Source organism: Lepidochelys kempii, chromosome 12 (assembly GCF_965140265.1).
Source record: "Lepidochelys kempii isolate rLepKem1 chromosome 12, rLepKem1.hap2, whole genome shotgun sequence".
Taxonomy (NCBI): domain Eukaryota; kingdom Metazoa; phylum Chordata; order Testudines; family Cheloniidae; genus Lepidochelys; species Lepidochelys kempii.
Genome location: NC_133267.1, coordinates 24,075,921 through 24,097,523, shown reverse-complemented (window position 1 = coordinate 24,097,523; position 21,603 = coordinate 24,075,921). Strand labels below are relative to the sequence as shown.

Below are 21,603 nucleotides of genomic sequence, written 5' to 3'. Positions count from 1 at the left end.
TATTTATGGAATTTTAAACACCTGAGTTATTTAACTAGTGTCCCTCAATTCTCCTTTCACTCAGCCATAGACAATAGCAGCTCCTTTAAGATTCAGGGCAAAATAGTGAATGATCATATAAAAACAAACTCATTAGTCTTCACCTGGGCCAAAGATGTAGCTAAAAGAACTTATCTAAACATGGATAAATCCATTTTACGTAAAGCTACCCTTTGGCTAGGATATTTCTTGTTGTTGTTTTTAAAGAAGTGTATCTCTATTCTAAATTTTACTCAAACAAACTGAATCATTGAAGAAAGTTTCTAAAAGACTATCCAGGCTTTGCTTTTGTGCAGCAATTTCCTATATGATCTGACCCAGTTACGAAGAAACACACAGTCATGTGTAACAGTAGGCTACTGATATTTAGGTTATGTTCCTGTTGGCCATCTATATGAAAACTATAGCTTTTCTTTGAAATCCCATATATACATACAAATAGTAAGGGAGTATCAAAAATGTTGTCGTTCTGCGTGCCATTTCAACTGCCATCTTTTCTAGGCGGTCCTTCGTTCAGCTTCTATAGGTTTTCCCAGATACTGTGTAATATTTGTTAAAGAAACTGTCCCATTCTAAATATAATCTTCAGTTCTATTCTCAACAACTCATATTTTTCTCTCTCTCTCCATGTTTGCTCTTATTTCAAATATCTCGGCAGACTAACACTGTTGTAATTTATTGCATGTCTCCCCTCACCCCAAATAAAGTCACTTCTGTTTTCTTTAAAGGAGGCTAACTTCTGTGTCACATTACGGACTATAACTGTAGCCAAAAATATTCATTTTTAGTACCTATTTATCATTTACTACTTGTACGACTGAAGTTTTAATATTTCATTCTCCCTCTCAGCAATACCATGCACTGTAACTACGTGGTTCTCTCTCTCTCTACAATCCTAAAACCTAGTCCACTTTTGTGATTGACAAATGACTTTTTTCAGATTTGACTTCCTTCTCTGTTAGACTTCAAATAAACCCTGTGCCTCGCAATGATATTAACCAGTATATTATTTTACAATACAGTTATCTTTTTTTAAAATCCTTTCTAGACCATCTTTTTGGTTGGGGAATGAGACGCTGAAAGTGCCAGCAGCACTCTTTGCTTTGAATAGAAAACGGCTGTGTGATCGACTAAGGGGGAACAAAGATGTCCAGAAGAATGCAATTGTTCTGATGCAGGGTGGCGAGGAAGCCCAAAGATACTGCACTGATACTGGCATTGTCTTTCGCCAGGTAAGATTTAGGTTCATAACCCAGAAACAAACTCTTGAATTACTTCTTTTCTAAGCTTGTCTCTCGCACTCTTTCTTGTAGTTTTTCCCTCCCTTTATTTTAGACTAGGGGCCAGATGTTTAAATGTATTTGTGTTGCTGCCCTCAGGATTGCAATGCCTAACTAATTTAGGAGCCTAAACCTCATTTTCAAAAGGAACGTAGGCACCTAGGAGCCAAAATCTCATTGACAGTTGATGGGATTAGACTAAGTGCCTAAATCACTTTTGAAAATGAGATTTCATGGAATCTCATAAATGTGGGACAGGAAGGGACCTTGAGAAGCCCTCAAGTCCAGGCCTTTGTTCTGATGCAGGCCTAAGTGAACCTAGACCTCCCTGACAGGTGTTTGTCCATCCTTCTTAAAAACCTCCAGTGATGGGGATTCCACAACCTCTGCAGGAAGCCTGTTCCAGTGCTCAATTGTAGTAGTAGTAGTAGTGTCGTACTTCTGTATTTTTGCACTTATTTGATAACCATGTTACCCTGTAGGTGCATACACCTTGATTTAGGCTGAGCACAGAAATGCCGAAATACCTTTAAAAATCAAGGACTAGTACATTCCACCCTGTTTAAAAGGCATTGCTTTTATTGTTACTGACTACTTCAAACCCTAGATTAACCATTGTAATAACAATACATCTTTCTGATGTATTGCTTCTTTGGCTTGGGGTTGCTCTTCTTTTTAATTGCTTATTTACTATATGTTTTCATGTTGCTTAGGTCAGTGGGGCCCCAACCTGGTTGAGACCTCTAGGCACCAGTGCATTATAAATATTTGTTGATAACTGTACATGTAGAAAGTGAACCTTTATCCTCAGACTTGCTTAGTTTTTGTCTGGCTTGGATCATAGAAGCCGTAATCTTCTACCTCACTGTGTAGCATTTTGCTAAATATGAGTGGTCTAACACAGGTTAAAAATCTTTCACTAATTTATTGATTTTCCCCATCTCCCCCCAAAATAGGCACATGGGTTTAAATGCCAGTTCTGAACACACCCAAGCTGTGGAAGAGCATGGATATGTATTTTAACTTGCATGTTGGACCTAAACTTAATAAATTATAACTTGACTAATACATAAGTACCTGTGTGTTTCTTTGTTAGCCCAAGCAGGATTTTGTTTCTTGTTAATTTCACTTTGAACACATCATTGATTTGTCATTAGATGATCAAGATAATTGAATGATTTTTAGCTAGAGTCAAGCTTAGTTGGGTCTTTTTGTTATAGCAGACTGTTTTCTGCTTTGCCAGTTATAAAATAAACTCTAGAGTACTGCTTCGGTTTTGTGAACGGAACTTTCACATTTTGAAGAAAGGGGTGGGAAAGTAAATTTTTATCTTCTGTGACAGCAGGCTGCTTAATACATTCTGTCTGGCATCTAGGGGAGAATGATACACAATCTATGGTCGCTTTTTGAAGAGGGTAAAAGGAGGCTTATTACCCAATCTCTCTTGCCTCTGCCTCACCAACCCACCCTTGTCAAATTTTGTTGTTCTATGTCTGCCTCATCTTTGAGTTTTGTCCATTCCTTTCTGTTCCCAATGCAAAATATCCCTTGATTTCAGGTCTTGATAAACTTGTGCCATTTTTTTATTGCAGCTTCTTCCTCACTCTTCTCCCCTCTAATTTGTCCAAAATTCTGCTGCAATTTAGGGTTGTGATTCGGAGGCACACTGTGCCCATAGGCTCTGCTCTGGTCTTACCCTCTTCTTTCTCTGACTGGCTGTTTCTTCTTGCTGTCCTTTTATCTTGCTTGACATAGATCCTTCCTTAAGGCTTACAATCTTATACAATAACATGCTATATAAGAAATAATTGTTAGTTCCAAAGTAAGGTTTGTATCACCGTGAAATGAAATGAGGTCTAAATTATTACAAAATCTACAAAAATCGTGATGCACAAAACAAAAATGTTCTTATTCAAGTCCACATAAATAGGAGTTAATATTAATGAACTGTTAGTATGTTGGTGTATTGTATTAGTATTTTGGGGGCAGGGTGATTGACGGATAAAGTAATGACACTCCATTTATTTATCTAGGAATCTTATTTTCATTGGACTTTTGGAGTAACTGAACCAGACTGCTATGGAGCGATTGATGTTGATACTGGAAAATCCATTCTCTTTGTCCCCAAACTCCCTGAAAGCTATGCAGTTTGGATGGGAAAGTAAGACATCTTTTTCAGTGTATCCGCTTATTTTACAATTCTGATGTATCTGGCTGTTAACTATGTGCATAATGTAATCAGTTGATATTTCAGTTCTTAAAGTGGCTTTAATGGTAGTGAAAGGTGCTGGATTAACCACATTGGAGATTTGAAATCTTCTGTTTTAACCATAGAACAAAGAAAACTGTACAGCTTAGGCTGCCCTGCCAATTTACCTCAACCCTGACTTGGGAGGGCCACTTCTAATGGTGAAAAGAAAGTTCAGTCTTCATTACCTCTCTCAGTTCTTGGATTCCCTGCTGAGACTGCTAGCAACTGACATTTTTGTTATGGGATAGTCTATGAAGCATTTACTAGATTTGACAATAACTGAACGAAGCTGAATGCAGCTCATTTCATGTACATTCTAAACATATATTTAATCAAAAGATCACTTAAGATTTTATACTGATTGTACATCAGTTTAAACTCTTATTGTCCCAATCCTGGTTGAGCCACTGACATGCCATGTGACCTTTGGTAAATCTACCCCTCAAATTAAGTCTTATCCCAATATCTAATAATTAGAGCTTGGTTTAAGACCTGAAACATCAGGTTTGATTCATAGATACTAAGGTCAGAAGGGACCATTATGATCATCTAGTCTGACCTTCTGCACAACGCAGGCCACAGAATTTCACTGACCCACTCCTGTGAACAACCTCTCACCTATGTCTGAGCTACTGAAGTCCTCAAACCGTGGTTTAAAGACTTCAAGGAGCAGAGAATTCTTCAGCAAGTGACCTGTGCCCCATACTACAGAGGAAGGTGAAAAACCTCCAGGGCCTCTTCCAATCTGCCCTGGAGGAAAATTCCTTCCGGACCCCAAATATAGTGATCAGCTAAACCCTGAGCATGTGGGCAAGATTCACCAGCCAGATACTACAGAAAATTCTTTCCTGGGTAAAGAAAATTCTTTCCTGGGTTCCCTTCCAAAATTGTTGTGATCAGTTATGACAATTCTGGATATCTGTATAAATGTCCAATTACTTTTTGAATCTTGCTAAGCCAGGAGGCAGGAGAGTTCTTTTTTAAGAGCCTCCTTTCCCCCCTTTTAAACCTGATTCTCAACTTAAGCCCTCAAGACCTTCCATTAATTCTGCATTATTGAATAAATCACATCAAGCCAGAAAGCTTGTGCTCTGGCATATTACTATGCAGTACTTTTTTTGGTAAACCTTTTGCAAACTTTGCTAAAGTGACTTGGGTGTTATAAAACCCTGGGTGCTGAAATTGCTAATGCCCAGATTTGCAAACAAGCCCTTCTCCTTGGATCAAATCCTAAACTGATGCTTCATCAGCTCTCAAATTCATCTAGGCACTTTTGATTCTTAACAAGGATTTTTGCATATTAAAGAATCAAGAATTCTTGTCTATTGTTTACTTCTTAATCAGTTTTCTCTCTTCAGATCCTGTTTCAGTCTTCTGAATCTTTGTTTCCCAAAATGTGCTTGTTATGGTTCAGGGATGACTTGTGACCTCTTTCTCTCCCTCCCCCCCATGGGCACTTCTTCCAAGTGACAGGCCTACACCTGCACTATTGAGTGCAACCCCCAGTTCACCTGACTTTATCCTAAGGCGACAATACCCCCATTTACCACGGTATCTACCTCAGCTTGGCCAGCTGGGTTTGGGTCACAAGCTCCCAGGGTAAACTTTCGCAGTGCTTCAGGACAGCTTCTTCAAAAACAAATATGATTTATTGGTTCATAGAAACTTGAGCAGAGTTACACATATAGGGTTTAATTGTTATATTTCTTACCTAAACCTAGCCTTTCGTTGCCAGTTTAGGTAGGTTCTCTTTAACCCAGGCTCCCCCAAGCTTTGGGGTTGGGTGAGACAGGGTGCCCTCTGCAACTCCTGCCACCTGATAGTCTGACTTCCCCAGTTCAGTGAGTGTCTCTCCTCAGCTCACAAGCTGACTTTTATCTGTTCCAAAGACCTGATCTGGGACCATATGCCTGGCTAAAACAGTCTATGTATTTCTTCAGAAGGGGTAGGCTGTGGTATCCCAAGAGTAGATTCAAAGTATTGTCCATTTGGGCACTAATCAAATAAGGTTATCTGCAGTCATTCATTTGGTTTCTGCAACCCAAAAGCTTTGATTTTAAACCCTTAACTAGCAACCTAATCCATCAAACCCACAGATATATAGAAATCTGTATATAGCATACATAATAGTTAATGCAGCTACTTCCCACATTTTTCACAATGCGTAGTTGCAAGTAGATGTTCATCTGTAGTGTAGAGCTCATAGGTGTATATAGTGCTTTATTTAAAAAACAAAACAAAAAAAACCTTCAGTTTTCAATGCTTTGAGATTCTGGCCTGGAGACTATCACCATACATCTGATCAGCTCAAACATTAATATTATCCTCACAACATCCTTGTGAGGTAGGGAAATATTTAAACTCATTTTACAGATGGGTAACTAAGGCACAGAAAGAGAACATGCCTAATTTTACTTGCGTGTTTGATCCTGTGCTAGTCCATGGAGTTACAGATATCCATGACTTTAAGCCTATGAGTAAGTTTTTTTTTTTGCAGGGTCAAAGTCAGAAAAGGAGGTCTCTAGCAGAGCTGAACTTCAGTATCTGTGTCCCAGACCAATGTCTTAACTACCAAACCGTTAGAAGATTAAGTTTAAGTTCGTAGCTCTTTCTTGTATGAGGGACATAAGCAATTCTCTTTCCAGATCCTGTTGTTTCAGTTCACTTTTATCGTAAAAATTGCTTAATACCATAGCCCTTGAGAAATTGGACCTTTTTATATTAATTTACTTTTTCAGAATCTTAATTATATTTATCCTGTGTCTAATAAGTTATAAAATTTTTGGCCCCTACAACATTTCAGAACTTGACTTTCTAATTTTGTTGTGATCTCAAATTGGATTGTTTCTAACTGAAGCTATTACCTTTATTTTAATGAGGAATACGGTTGCAGCCAATCCCATGTGCTGAACTGTGTTAAATAGACCATATGGCAGGGCATGTCTGCTGTCTTCTGAGAGAGATTGTGACTATTATTGTCTTAAAGCTACCTTGGAATTGAAATTGTTTATGATCACTTTAGAGTGGAATATTGCTTTCTGAAATGTTCTAGTAGAAAAGGTGCACCTGTCTGACAAAGTGTAGATGCTACTTAACTCCCACATGTACACCATAAACTCTATTCCCAGTGTAGGCTATTTGCCTGTTTGTAGATGAAACTTTACTACCTCCTCCTTGGTTCTTTTATGCTAGTTGAGATACGCTGTTTGCTGCCCACACTGATCATGAATGTCTGATCTGAAAGAAAAGCCTTCCAATATATCCAGTATCCATCTTGTCATGTCGTATTTCCCCACCAAGTGTTATTCCTTTGTAATGTACATATTCTAGCCTTCTCAGTCTAATGTTGTGAAGTACTCATCAATTTGTTTAGTAAATTATTGGTTTCTTACAGCAACAATTATGGTAAAACTGAGTTTTGTTGTAATTCTCTCCTTGCAATGTATATTAGAATAATTTTATCATCACTGGTATCTTTGTGTTCTCCAGACTCCTCTCTCTATCCTTACTGAATCCCTTTGTTTGATTCTTGTTTTGTTTTGTCAGCCACTGTCATGTACCTTTACTACTTGTCAGAAAGATGGATGAATAACTCCTTTGTGAGTCAGAAGTCCTGCTTCATAAGCTAGTTGGCAGGAGGTACTGCACTGTGGTGAGGTTTAGTTCCTTCCCTGAAGACTCAATTTTAAGTCAAAATTAGTACTGCAAGAAAAACAGCAAATTAGTTTGCCTTCCATCCCATTTTTATTTATCTAACATGGTTGGCCTTGGAAGTTCTTTTGTTTGCAGATGCAAAAGGTACTATCAACCCACTGAGGAAACTGTTATTTAACATCAGAGCAATGCAAATTTCTTTTATCCTTGTTGTACAGTATTCTGCAGTCTTAGATGCATCTGTAGCATCTAGTCTCACAGTTCATAGTGCAAAAGGCTTTTAATTTATTTGTTGCATTGTTTTTTATTTTTATATAAGGTAGATGTGGGAAGTTTTCTCTGTCCATTTTTGTCTTGATACAAACAGGTGAGTTTTAAGAGTTCTCTTTATAAATGTTAAAGGGTTGTTATCAGTTATATTTAAGATCCTGTTTAACTGTGGATTTTGTGTAGCTCTATCTCGTATCTCATTTTTGAGGCAATTAAATTTCCTTTTTGCTGCACATCTAAGGAAACACACGCAATTACATGTATAGAGAGCTGTTAAGTAAATTCTGCAGATTGGCCAGTGGGGAAGTTAACCTTTTTCTTGTACATCTTTCAAAAATGGGTCTACTGAACTTTTTTATTTTATGATCTTATTTTGGCCAAAGACAATTGAATGCGACAGAGAGAATTTGCTTACAAATGGACGGAGTGTTGGATTACAAATATGCTCATGACTATTGCAATCTTGATCTCGCCAGCTGCAGGTTTTTTTTTCACTGTCTGTTTTGGTTAACTGTTGAAGTGATGATACAAAGCTCTAATGGATGCTTAACCCTGTATGAGGCAGAGTTAAAATACAGCAAATAGTATCTACTGAAGGCAAGAGGCAATGATTGGCAGAGTTCAGTTTAATGAGCTTGAAGACTTGAGAAGACCAAACACAATGCTCAAGTATCAACTGGATGGTGGAGATAAAGTTCTCCAGGTGAGAGTAGTCAAGCTTAACATGAAAGGGAATGAGAAGAGATTCTATAAATAGATTAGGACCCGGGTTCTTATACTTTATTGCACCACAACTGCATTCTGACAAAAAAAATTACTACATGACCCCATGACGAAACCTGAGCCTGCCTGAACCCTGCCACCCTAGGGGAGTGGGGGTATATGTGTGTGTATGTCAGGGACAAAGCCAAAGCCCAAGGGCTTCAGCCCCAGGAAGAGGGCCTGTAATCTGAGCCCCGCTACCACTTTAGCCCCTGGTGGTGGGGCTCAGGCTTCGGCTTTGGCCTCAGGCCCCAGCAAGTCTAACATCAGCCCTGGCGACCCCATTGAAACAAGGTCCTGACCCACTTTGGGGTCCCAACTCACAATTTGAGAACCGCTGCGTTAGGAGTAAAGATGAAGGAAAGTGTATATCCTCTACTTAGCGGGAAAGGAGAGCTAATAAGGGATGACATCAAGAAGGCTTATCTTGCTTCAGTCTTCATTAAAAAGGTTGATTGTAACCAGATACTTAACACAATTAATATTAACAGTAAGGAGGAAGGAATGCAGCCAAATAGAGGAAGAATTGGTTAAAGAATATTTAGATAAGTTAGATGTGTTTAAATCTGCAGGGCTTGATGAAATTCCTTAGGGTACTTAAGGAACAAGCTGAAACCATCTCAGAACCATTAGCTGTTATCTTTGAGAATTTATGGAGGATGGATGAGGTCCTGGAGGACTGCAGAAGAGCAAACATAGTACCTGTCTTTAAAAGTGGGGAGAAGAAAGAGAACCTGGGGAATTATAGACCAATCAGCCTAGTTTCGATACCTGGAAGGATACTAGAACAAATTATTAGCCAATCATTTTGTAAGCACCTGGAGGATATTAGGGTATAAGTATTAGCCATCATGGATTTGCCAAGAACAAATCATGCCAAACCAATTGAATTTCCTTCTTTGACAGGTTACTGGCTAGGCAGATGGGGGGGAGGGAGATTTAGATATAATGTATTTTGATTTTCTTAAGGCTTTTGGAACACTCCAACATGACATTCTCAGAAGCAAACTTGGAAAATGCGGTCTAGATTAAAATAATATAAGTGCGCAACTGGTTGAAAGACCATACCCAAAGAGTCATTATCAATGGTTTGCTGCCAAATTGGGAGGGTGTAAGTACTGGGGTCCCACAGGGATCAGTCCTGAGTCTGATACTATTTGATATTTTCATTAATTACTTGCATAATGGTGAGGAGTGTATATGGAGAGACACTAGGCTGAGAGGTATTGCAAGCACTTTGGAGGACAAGACTAGAATTCAGAATGACCTTGACAAATTGGAGAATTGGTCTGAATTCAACAAGATGAAATTCAATAAAGATAAGTGCTGAGTACTTCACTTAGGAAGAAAAAAATCAAATGCACAATTACAAAATGGGAAATAACTGTCTAGGTGGTTGTACTGCTGAAAAGGAGCTGAGGGTTATAATAAAAGGTTTAGAAAACGCAACCTATGAGGAAAGGTTTTAGAGAAACAAAACCCTGAGCATGTTTAGTCATGAGAAAAGACGAGAGAGAGAGAGGATCTGATAACAATCTTCAAATATGTTAAGGGTTGTTATAAAGAGGACAGTGATCAATTTGTTCTGCATGTCTGCTGAAGGAAGGACAAGAAGTAAGAGACTTAATCTGCAGCAAGGGAGATTTAGGTTACGTATTCGGAAAAGCTTTCTAATGATAAGTGTAGTTAAGCTCTGGCTTCCAAAGGAAGTTGTGGAATTGCCATCACTGCAGGTTGGTGGATTTTTTTTGTTTGTTTTTTAAAAGAACGGGTTGGATAAACACCTGTCAGGGACTGTCTAAGTTTACTTGATCCTGCCTCAGCATAGGGGGCTGGACTTGATGATTTCCCCAGGTCCCTTCCAGCCCTATATTTATATGATTCTGTGATTATATGAACTGAAGAAATACTTTGATTTTTGATATGTTCAAATATCTCATGACTGCAAAAGTGAGCAGGGAACATTTTTCATAGGGAATAATTCCAAGATGACAGCTACAGGATAGTCTTGTGTTTGGAGGGTGCCTATAGGAATTATGGGTCCACTGCAAATCTTAACATGCTAGTACTATGTATATGGCAGTTAGGCTTTTAATAATATCGGAACTGAGTATGAGCAGTTTCCCTAGTGTTTAGATGGGCTCTTCCTCAGCTGAAGGATCTATTCTGGGCATCAACTGAGGAGAGCCATTTTATATAATACTTTTGATTCAATCTCCTTCTTGGTGTTTGGATAGCAGAGACAAATTCTCCTGGGATGTTTTAGAGAAATGTTTTGCCTTTGAAAAGTATCTGTTCCTCCTCTTCACATTTTCCGAGCAAGATATTTCATAAAGTCAAGAAAAATATATGGGTGCATAAGTTACAAAAATGGAAATACATTATTAAAAAATGCTAGTGTATTTCCAAGATTATGTGATGCAAAGCCATTAGCATGTTTTGCTTTTATACTTAGAAAGGATTAAGTTAGTATGACTGCATATCTTGCAGATACTTCAATTTTACTAATTAATGCTGCACCTGCCATTTTCCTTGCGTTAATTATAAATGACAGAACTAGTCACTATGCTGATTAAAGATATTTTGTAAAGTGAAACATACTGTACAACAGCTGCTTTATGTGCCGCACATGCCAAAATAACTTAATTGCCTTGCCATATAAAGAACAATTTTTAGTAAAAATAAAAATACTTTAACTCTTTAATGCTTTATGTTAATTGAAGAAATGTATATTAAATGGGGACTGAGAAAATATTTATACACGGTTTCATATGTTTTTAGAAATTGAAATATCATTGGGTTGCCTAGTGGTGGAGACGTTAATCTAACTTTGCATTCCATTTTAAGTAACATCTTCATGGAGAAGCTACCCTTGACTGGTAGCTACCTTCATTCACAAATAATATTTGTGCTGTAACACTTATATAAAAGTTTTATTTTCATAGCATGGTACAAATGTTAATCCAACACCCTAATGAGCACAACACTTTATCACTTTCACCAAACTAAGTTGCCTCCCCCAGCTCTTTCAACAGATAGATGTTCAGTGGCTTTAAAGGTGACCATTGTTCCTCTTCTTTGTGTGGGTTTTTCAAATTGAATGCACTTTTTCAGGTATGGTCATACCAATTCTTTATGCAGACTGTGGCCTCCTCTGTAATACAATACTCTCTCTGTGTGGCCCAAAATTGCACTTTCTGTGTATTTTGGAATTGCGTTCCAAACTAATTTGCTGTCTCACCCCTGAGTCTCTTTCAGCGTTAGTGCTTTCTGAGTTTCTCCCTAAAATGGAATGTGTTTGGGACTATCCACAAAAGCAATCCCATTTGTCTGGCAAGATTTGTTCTGTGTAAATCCTCATGCTGCTTATTCTTCTCCCTAAATGTAGTAATTTCCACACCTGCCTTCCATACCTTTGTTCCAGTAGTTCACTTGACTTACATTATGATAACTGTCAGGATTGCTCTTGCCACATTTGATGATAATTGCCTTTCTCTAATCTGCAAGTACCTTCCTAGTTCTCTGACTTCTCAAAAATTGTCAGTGATACAGGAACTTCATTGGCTGACTCTCTTAATGTGCCAGCTACGTACAAGTCTGCCAGTCCACATTACATGCTCGCATTTTCTAAGTATCTCTTTACCATTTTTTTTAATCAATTGTGATTTGTACAGGACTTTCCTTTTCTACTAATTGTTTAAACTTCTTTGCTATATATTTCTAATTGAAAAACGTTGGTAACTGCAACTTTTGGTATTATTTTTCCATCACTAACTTCGGTGGAACTACTTGCATGAGCAAGACTTGCCAGATATACGCTGAATTTACAAGTTCTAAGAGCACGTAGAAATACCTGAATATGCAATTTAGCAACTTTAGTAAATGTTAAAGCTCTCTTCTTCAGATTCCGATGTGGAGGAGAATGAATTTAACCCTAAAGTAACTAAATCTATTGAATGGTGTTTGCACTGAAGGTTTTTTTAATATCTTGCTATGATTTAATCCACCACAACAGAAAGTTGAAATACTTGCATATGTATTATACAGGCCTCTGGTGCTAAGAGAATGTTCTTAAACCCAGCAAGCATTTATTTTATATATTTACTTTAAAAACACTACAAGGAATATATAGTACAGTGCAATAAGCTCCTAATCACATCTCAGCAGTATCACCAAGTCCTAATTTTTCTTCTGAGCAGGCATGCCATCTGTTTTTGTCCAAAGATTCAAAAGCTGTTATCTGGAAGGTCAGTTGCAGTCAAAGAAATACCCATAGGGGATTTTACATGAGTGCTCCAGAAAGATTCTGCACCACCTCCAGAGACCACAAGACCAAAAAAAAGCCTTTGGGATAAAAGCCTGGGTTTTAAACTGATACGGGGCCACCTTCCTGATCCAGCAAACAGACAGAGAGCATCCTTGGTCCATGGCGTCAGCCTATTGAGGCCTCATAAGACACTGTGCTTGTTGTGAGCGGAAGCTCTGATGAATTTGTAACCCACAAAGAAACCCCTAGAGTCAAGTGATATCTGGTCAGCTTATTAGTATGCATGTAGGCTATTTTATTGTTGTTATTTTTAAATGTGGTTTCTTAATAGTGATTTTTTACATTAAGAATAAAGTAGGCTTGAGTAGAAAGTCTGTGTAGTAACTTATATCTGTAGCAATCACTCTATTATCAGTATCTGAAGAGAAAGCAAGCAGACCTATTTCAGCGGATTGTTTTTGCACAGTGAAGGGAGGGAGCTGTGCATTCTGGACTTACCCTGGTAAAACTCAAATGACTCATGTGTGTCCATCCAAGGGAGGCAACAGCTGGGGAGCTGTATCCTTTGCTAGGCCACTGAAGGGAAATGCAGGTACAGTTGCCCCAAGCTGTGACAACCGTAACTTTTACAAAGTGAACATTGCAAGGTGAGAGAAGACATTACAAGGTGAATGAACAGGGAAAAATCTGCCTGGTTGGTTGGTTGTGGAGGCATGGAACAAACAGAGGCAAACCTAGAATGGAAAAGCAGGTGAGATCCAGTGTGTGTAACAGTGCAGTAGAATTTTGTTAGGACACTACATTCCACAGTGTCCCCACTTTTGCTCTTGTAATTTTAGAGTTTTGAACATCTGAACTCCCCTTCCCCCTGATCCTGTTGCTTATACATCAGAAGTTCTCAAATCTCTTCTGTTTGTCAGAGGGAGAACGTGGGCCAATAGATAAGGCATTGGGTTGGGAGGTCTAAATTCTGTGCTTATTCTCTACTCAGTGACTCACTGTGTGACCTTGGGCAAGTTATTTTAACTTCTTTGTGCCTTAGTTTTCTTATTGTATGAATGGGGAAAATGAGACACGCTCCTTTTAAAGGTCTTTGAAAACCTCTGAAAATAACTATAAAAGTACAGAATGCTATTTCTTTGTATACTAGCACAACTGAAGATAACAGATGTGTGTTCTGACAATACTTAGGACTGCTGCAATGCACTCTGAAGATGACACGTCCAAACAGTGGTTTTGGTTTTGTGATGGAATTTTTTTCTAAATAAAATCCAGAAAATATCTTCAAAGTATAGCTATTTTTTAAAGTACATCAAGTACAGGGCTCAAGCAAGTCAACAGCATCTTAATACCATGCTTGTAGCACTGTTAAGATGGCACCTTTCTCAAAATTGTGCCTGTGTGCCAATCTTGTTGTTCAACTATTATAATTTTTTAATGTTCTGTCTTCTAAAGATCTCTAATGTGCATTAATTGAACATTGTTAAACTACATGCAGTCCTGAGATCCTGGCTTTCATAAATATCCTGGAACTGAGAAATTAAAAGATATAGTATTTTCAGTGTCATACTTGTGTAGTTGCATGATCGCCATCTCAGTTCAGTAAAATCCTTTATTCTCAAAGTCGCACAATTTGGGCAACAACAGTGCAAGCTTCTGAAGGCTACCCTGCCAACGTACTTCTACCATGTAGTGGAGGCAGCAATTCTAGCAGTGAGAGGGTAGTTCAGGCTTCATATATATTTAGTCGAGGAGTGCCATTTATGATAATGATACTCTTGTGATGTGAAGAGTCTAGTAGGAACAGTATTGAGACTGCCAATTTATCTTGCACCAGCTGAACAATTACATTATAGTGTTTGGTCACTATCAGGGCCAGACAGAATTGTAGTCTAAGGTGTGAAAGAGTCTTTAATGTATTATTTCTTATTCCCTGAGCACTATAGGCTAACAGAGCCCAGAAATTGTTTATAGAATTGTATTGTTTTTAAGTAATCTATGTGTTTAGGGAGTCCTGCATCTTGTATTATCTCCTCTTGCATATGAGTGGGCTCAACCACTTTAGTAATCAAGAAAACTTGGCTAAAGTTGCAGATTTGATTACTTTGCTTTTTTCAATTAAACCCATCAGGTTGAACATTTGACCTTCAGTTCAATTCCTTTTGGAATTCTGCTTGGTTAATGGCTTCTCAGAAATCCATCTTACTCTTGACTGCATCAAAAGCAACAGGGTAAATCTGCATACTTGTATGTAAGAGATTTTTTTCTCTCATGGCACCGAAACCAGACGAAATTGGGAAATGGGTACCAATTCAGGTACTGTCAAGCCCATTTGGGCTATTTTATATTCCATATCTAGTTATTTTTTCACCTTTTCTGTAAAGATAAAATTCCTTTTTTGATACATAGGTGAGTGTCTTATTTTTGACAGAGCCAGGAACATCTGTTGGTGCCTTGTAAAGCCTCCTGTGTTCCTTCTAGCAGTTCTTGACAACCTCTTGTTTTGTTAACGCTTCGCCATCTGTTAACCTGATGCTATTGTAATGAAGGGTGAGTTTCTTGACAGCATTAAAATGTCCCTCTTGCATCTAATCTCTTACTCCACTTCTATATGGTTGAATTTTGAAAGGTGGGAAGAGGGATTACTGTGTGACCTGTTTTGTTTAGTGACTTTCTAGTGACTGGGCGAATCGCTGTGCTGCATAAAGATACGTTTAGTAGACGCACATATTCATATACTCTTTTAACTAGAGTCCAGTGAGTTAAATTTGTTGCTCTGAACTTGAAAGTTAATTTGGAATGGAGGAAGTGATATTGTCATGTTTATGCTTTAAGGAAGGAAATATTTATATACTCTTGACTGTATAGCCTGCTGGCTTTAGCTCTACTCTCTCAAAGCTTTCAGAATTCCCTTGTTCTCATTAAAGGGATAAGAGCTTCCATAACTTCTCATGTAATCGAAAACATAATAGGTGCAGGATCTTCTAAGGTACTGTTCTTGGATTTCTTTAAGCCGAGAAGCATCTTGCATAGCCCAGTCCCTTTAGACTTTGTTTTACTATGTAGCCTCTTTCATATTCATCTACTTTGGGTTTTTTTTCCAGCTATGTTAAATCTTATTTATATTGTATACGTTATCTAGCTACATTATTACAAGGGGCTTGGAGCCCAAGGCTAACGCACAGTAAGTAAATGGACAAGGCATATGGGTCTGCATTTTAATCGTATTAAACACTCTTTAGTATGGCATGTCTTGTCTCCTTTCAGAACTTATTGTCTTTCTCCCTGACATTCTAATAGAATCTCAAAATGGTTACTGACTTTCATTTAGAAGATATTACTGATCCTTTTAAAAGTAAATTGAATTAATTACAATGGTATTTTTAACTGAAGGCAGACTTCAGCTATTGGAAATTGCAGGTGAGACTTATTCGACCCTTTTATATATGAATTAATAGCATGCAGGTGGTCAGATAGCCTGGAATACTTCATTGTTGTCTATGCAGCATTATATTAATGTAGTGTCTTCCTTTCACAGGAGACCCATTATCTATTATTTTGAGTTTGCTTTAATACATAGTGTTTATAATTCTTGCTTTCTTTTGGGATGTAGCAGTGAGGTAAGGCCTTTCCGCGTAATTGCAATGTACAAACAAACCATGGTGTAAAAGACACCATAGGTTTCTGCGTAACCATCAAACAGTGTAATGATTAGTTATAGTACATGTTAGTCATATATAATTTAGATGTAAATTTACTTTCTCACATCAAGTCTCTTTGACCTTTAAATTATACTTTCCAAAAATGTTGGATTGATTCTTCCTATACTGGAAAAATAAACATAAAAACTAAAATGTTTGTTAGGATTCTGATGTTTCTCATCCATCTGCATAGTTAAACAAGCTGAATAAAAGAGAACATAACTAGGAGGAAGTGTTGAATGCAGCTGAGTGAGTTTGGGAGTTAGCTTAAGGCAAAAGAGAGCATACCATGAAGGTGAAAGTAAACTGTCAGTGTTATCATTCCATAGAAATCCTATTGCAAGTCTAATTATGTGAAAATAACATAGGACAAACTGACAAAAGCAAGAAAGTCCACATTGAGTCTGTTGCACCACTTCGTAACTGAATGGCATTTTACTTAGACATTGCAGAATCTATGGGCTTCAGCAGACTAATACAATATTGTGTAGTGATGCAAACCGTAGATGGCTGTTACATTTTAATAAGAGTGCAGAAGGTTAACATTATGTTTAACCCCTCTTTAGGAAAATATATTCTCTCTCTTAATAATATACCATAACAAAATAAAATAAATGCTCTGTGCAGAGTTAGCTTTTCAGTATTCATTCATCTCCTTGTTCTCTGTGTGAACTGTCTTTCTAGGTTCAAAGGTAGCCTTGGTTCTTATGCCATACTATATTTGTATTTGCTGGAGCATTTCCTACAAATGTCAGTGGGAGTTGTGCATGTTTTACAGCCAACAATGTCTACAGAGCCACCATTGGAATAAATATTCCAACTATATGAGGAAATATACTATATTTCCAACTATACTTGTGGCTAAACACACTAACTCTTCTCGTTTGCAAGATATACTATATTATAGCTGCCATCCTGTCCAGGATATGCTGTTGTACCCAGTTCCCTCAGTGGCTGTTGTGGAATGTGGAATGAGGAAAAATAATGGCCATGAGTCTGTATTGAAGATGCATGTACAGATGAATCTTGATTTGAGTTACAAAAGAGAGTCACAATATTACTAAAATAATATTTAGACAATAACAAGTGAGTGTTCATGCATTGCTAAATGGTATCCATGATGATGATAGTATTAACATATTAAGAAAGAAAAATGTGGGTAATTACAAACTCTCTTCTCTGTCTGTAATAGCAGATTTAAGATTTCTTTAATTCAGCCTGCTGATGAGCTACTTTTATAGCTGACTTTTATTGTAGGGTGCCCAGGCATACTTTGCGGACAAGGTGACATTTAAATGACTTTTCAGTAATTAGCATTAAAAAACCTTGACAAATTAACTACTCTTCCAACTTTTTTTTATCTCTGCCCTTTTTTAAAAATAAAATTTTAAATGTCACAAAAGGAACTTATGACTTTCCAGTTTTTTAAATTAAGCCTCTGTTTAGGCAGAAAAGATTTGAAATTGACTCCAGACTATGTTTCTTCAACTTTTGGTAGCTGAAAGATATCTTAATAGATGTAAACAATTTTTTTCAACCAGAAAAATGATCATTTTTCATATTTTTTGAACATGCATTTCATTCAGCAATAGTTGTCATCTCATAACTTCTGCTCACAACTTTAATTTAGCATTCATCACTTGTAATTTGAATGCATTTTATTATATATAACTTTCTTGACTCGAGTTCTGAAAACTAAAACACTATTTCATCATGTTTGCATTATTATACTCTTGCCATAAAGTACTTTAAAGTAAAATGAAAAGTTTAATGGAGTTCTTATGGTAATATCAAATCTTTATAGAATCATAGGACTGGAACAGATCTCCCGAGGTCTTCTAGTCCAGTCCCCTGCACTCATGGCAGGACTAAGTATTATCTAGACCATCCCTGACAGGTGTTTGTCTAACCTGCTCTTAAAAATCTCCCATGATGGAGATTCCACAACCTTCCTAGGCAATTTATTCCTGTGCTTAACTACCCTGACAGGACGTTTTTCCTAATATCCAACCTAAACCTCCCTTTCTGCTATTTAAGCCCATTGCTTCTTGTCCTATCCTCAAACGTTAAGGAGAACAGTTTTTCTCCCTATTCCTTGTAACAACCTTTTATGTACTTGAAAACTGTTATCATGTCCCCCGTCCCCCCCCCCAAAGTCTTCTCTTCTCCAGATTAAACAAACCCATTTTTTCCAATATTTCCTCATAGGTCATGTTTTCTAGACCTTTAATCATTTTTGTTGCTCTCCTCTGGAATTTCTCCAATTTGTTCACATCTTTCCCAAAATGTGGCTCCCTGAACTGGACACAGTACTTGGGCTGAGACCTTATCAGGATGGAACAGAGCAGAAGAATTCCTTCTTGTCTTGCTTTACAACACTCCTGCTAATACATCCCAGAATGATATTTGCTTTTTTTTCAACAATGTTACACTCTTGACTCATATTAGCTTGTGATTCACTATGACTAGGGCCCTACCAAATTTACGGTCCATTTTGGTCAATTTCACGGTCATAGGATTTTAAAAATCTTAAATGTAATGAAGTCAGCTATTTAAATCTGAAATTTAACGGAGTTGTACTTTTAGGGGTCCTGACTCATAAAGGAGTTTGTTTGCGGTGGGGAGTGGGCGTCACGGTACAGCTACCCATACTTCTGCACTGCTGCTGGCAGTGGCGCTGCCTGCAGAGCTGGGCAGCTGGAGAGCAGTGGCTGCAGGCCAGGAGCCCAGCCCTGAAGGCAGCGCTGCTGCAAGCAGCAGCGCAGAAGTAAGAATGGCCTGGTATGGTATTGCTACCCTTATTGCTGCGATGCGATGCGCTGCTGCTGGCGGGGTCTGCCTTCAGAGCTGGGTGCCTGGCTCTCCAGCCACCCAGATCTGAAAGCAATGTAGAAGTAAGGGTGACAATACCACAACCCTCCTAAAATAACCTAGCATTAATAGCATGCAGGTGGTTTCCCCCTACCCCACAACTCCCTTTTGGGTCAGGAACCCCAGTTAGAGAAAGGCTGATCTCCTCTGTGAAATCTGTATAGTATAGTGTAAAAGCACACAAAAGATCAGATTTCATGGGGGAGAGCAGATTTCACAGTCCATGATGGGTTTTTCGTGGCCATAAATTTGGTAGGGCCCTAACTATGACCCCCAGATCCCTTTCTGCAGTACCCCTTCCTGGGCAGTCATGTGCATTTTTCTATGTGTGAAACTGATTGTTTCTTCCTAAGTGAAGTACTTTGCATTTGTCCTTATTGAATTTCATCCTGTTTACTTCAAACCATTTCTCCAGTTTGTCCAGATCATTTTGAATTTTAATCCTATCCTCCAAAGCACTTGCTTATATCAGAGGCTCCTCCCAGCTTGGTATCTTCCTCAAACTTAAGTGTACTCTCTATGCCATTATTTAAATAATTGATGACGATAATGAACAGAACTGGACCCCCCTTGATATGCCCTTCCAGCTTGACTGTGAACTACTGATAACTACTCTCTGGGAACTGTTTTCCAACCAGTTATGCACCCACCTTATAGTAACTCCATCTAGGTTGTATTTCCCTACTTTGTTTATGAGAAGGTCATGCAAGATAGTATCAAAATCTTAAATCTCTTAAAATTTGAAATTGTTTTGAATTATTGTGTAATGTAGTCAAGTGTAACTTTAAAATAGTTTTAATCAATGAAATCAAGGTTTTATTGGGTTTCAAGATAGAAAACAGAGCACAGTTAGTAAAGCTGCGAAGATAAATTTGTGATATTTTGATATGTCCAGCATACAACTATTTAAAATAACTGAAACAATAAACAAGATCTAGTGGTATATTTGTAGATATACTGTTAGATCTATTCAACTAATGGAAAAATGGAGAGAGGTTATGTCTACTTCAAGGGATCATGGGATGAGGCCAGACTTTAGCTCTGGGTTACTGATTCCTATTCCACTGATTTAAATGCTACACCACATACAATTATGAATTTAGTTGGGCTGAATGAGAAATACAGAAGCGAGTAAAACTTGAAATTTAATGAATGTCTGGTCATTCCGTATACTATCAGCTAGAATTCTAGCAAGTTTCTAATGCTGGCTCTCTATACTCACTCTTCTGATGATAGTTCTTGTGAGTGAGCTGTCTGGGATCGAAATTGGGTGAGACTTTAAAAAAAAAAGTACTTTCTTGTAATTTAGGATCTGATATGACTTGTATCCAATTCCCTTACCACAAAAACCCTGCTTCTCATCACCTTTCTTCCCCTTAGGCCATGTCTACACTGCAAAGTTATGTCAACTTCAAGTAAGCTGACATCGAGCCTCCAATTTAAGCAAGTCAATTTTGTGTGTCCACGCTATGTTCATTGTGTTGGCAGAGTGCATACTCACTAGCAGGGCTTGCATTGACGCACAGAGCACTGCACTATGGGTAGCAGTCTCACAGTGCACATACCTGAGTGGAATTTTGGGTTGGGCTTACAATGCCTTATGGGACCAAAACATTGGCGCAAGTAATTATGGGAACATGGCATTTGCCTCTCATGATGCACTTACCTCCCTCCCTCCGTCCCTGAAGTCAACGGCAAACAAATCAAGCCTTTTTCATGCCTTTTTTCGTAAGCCTGGGTTACCTGCATGGACCCATAGGACGATAAGCATGCACCCCGCTCAGTTGTATACTGATGCTATGAGCATTACAAACACCTTGTGCCTTATCCTGCAGTATTTACACAGCCGATACACAAGCCTCCGCATGGAACAATGTGGGTTTTTGTTTTTTGTTTTTTTTTGGTGAAACCTGTGATATTTGTTGTGTTTTAAAGTCCCAGCTGCTGAAATAAAGAGATTGAATGAGAATCTGAGCTTTCATTACAAAATATAAGTTCTTCTTTGAGTGCTTGCTCCTGTCCATTCCATGTTAGATGTGTGTGTGCCTCATGCACCATTGCTGGAGATTTTTCCCTTAGTAGTATCTGTTGGGCCGGCTTTAGCACCCTCTGGTGCCATGTGCTTATGCGCCGGCATGGGGGCACCCTCTCAATTCCTTCGTCCTGCCCATGATGGCTGATGGAACAGCTCCTCTTGCTTTAGCAAGGCTTCTTTTCATGTATTCTGTTTCCTAGTTTGCTAGTTTCAAATATAGTTTAGTGTGTGTATATAAATAGAAAATAGAATGTAAATAGAATGTATTAAATAGAATGCCCTCTCTCCTCTCGTCCCAGGGCTCTCTTTTCCCTTTGGGCTGGGCATGCCCTGATCCCCAAGGTTCAAACCTTGCGCTGTGTGTGGCAAATCTGTGCCCGTGAGTGACCCACACTCCAGTTGTCTGAAATGTTTGGGAGAAACTCACATGAGAGACTGGTGTCAGATTTGTTGGGACTTTAAAGCCTGCACAA

General features: G+C 38.3%; 1 protein-coding gene across 4 annotated transcripts in view; it reads left to right on the top strand.

The window, feature by feature from the left end:
• PEPD (peptidase D) overlaps positions 1-21,603 on the top strand; it is a 221,485-nt gene that overhangs the window by 6,743 nt on the left and 193,139 nt on the right. For all 4 annotated transcript variants that reach the window (XM_073307882.1, XM_073307881.1, XM_073307880.1 and 1 more), the window contains exons 2-3: positions 1,088-1,271; positions 3,353-3,480. In XM_073307882.1, coding sequence (XP_073163983.1) covers positions 1,088-1,271; positions 3,353-3,480 — 312 coding nt within the window. The remainder of the gene's footprint in view (positions 1-1,087; positions 1,272-3,352; positions 3,481-21,603) is intronic.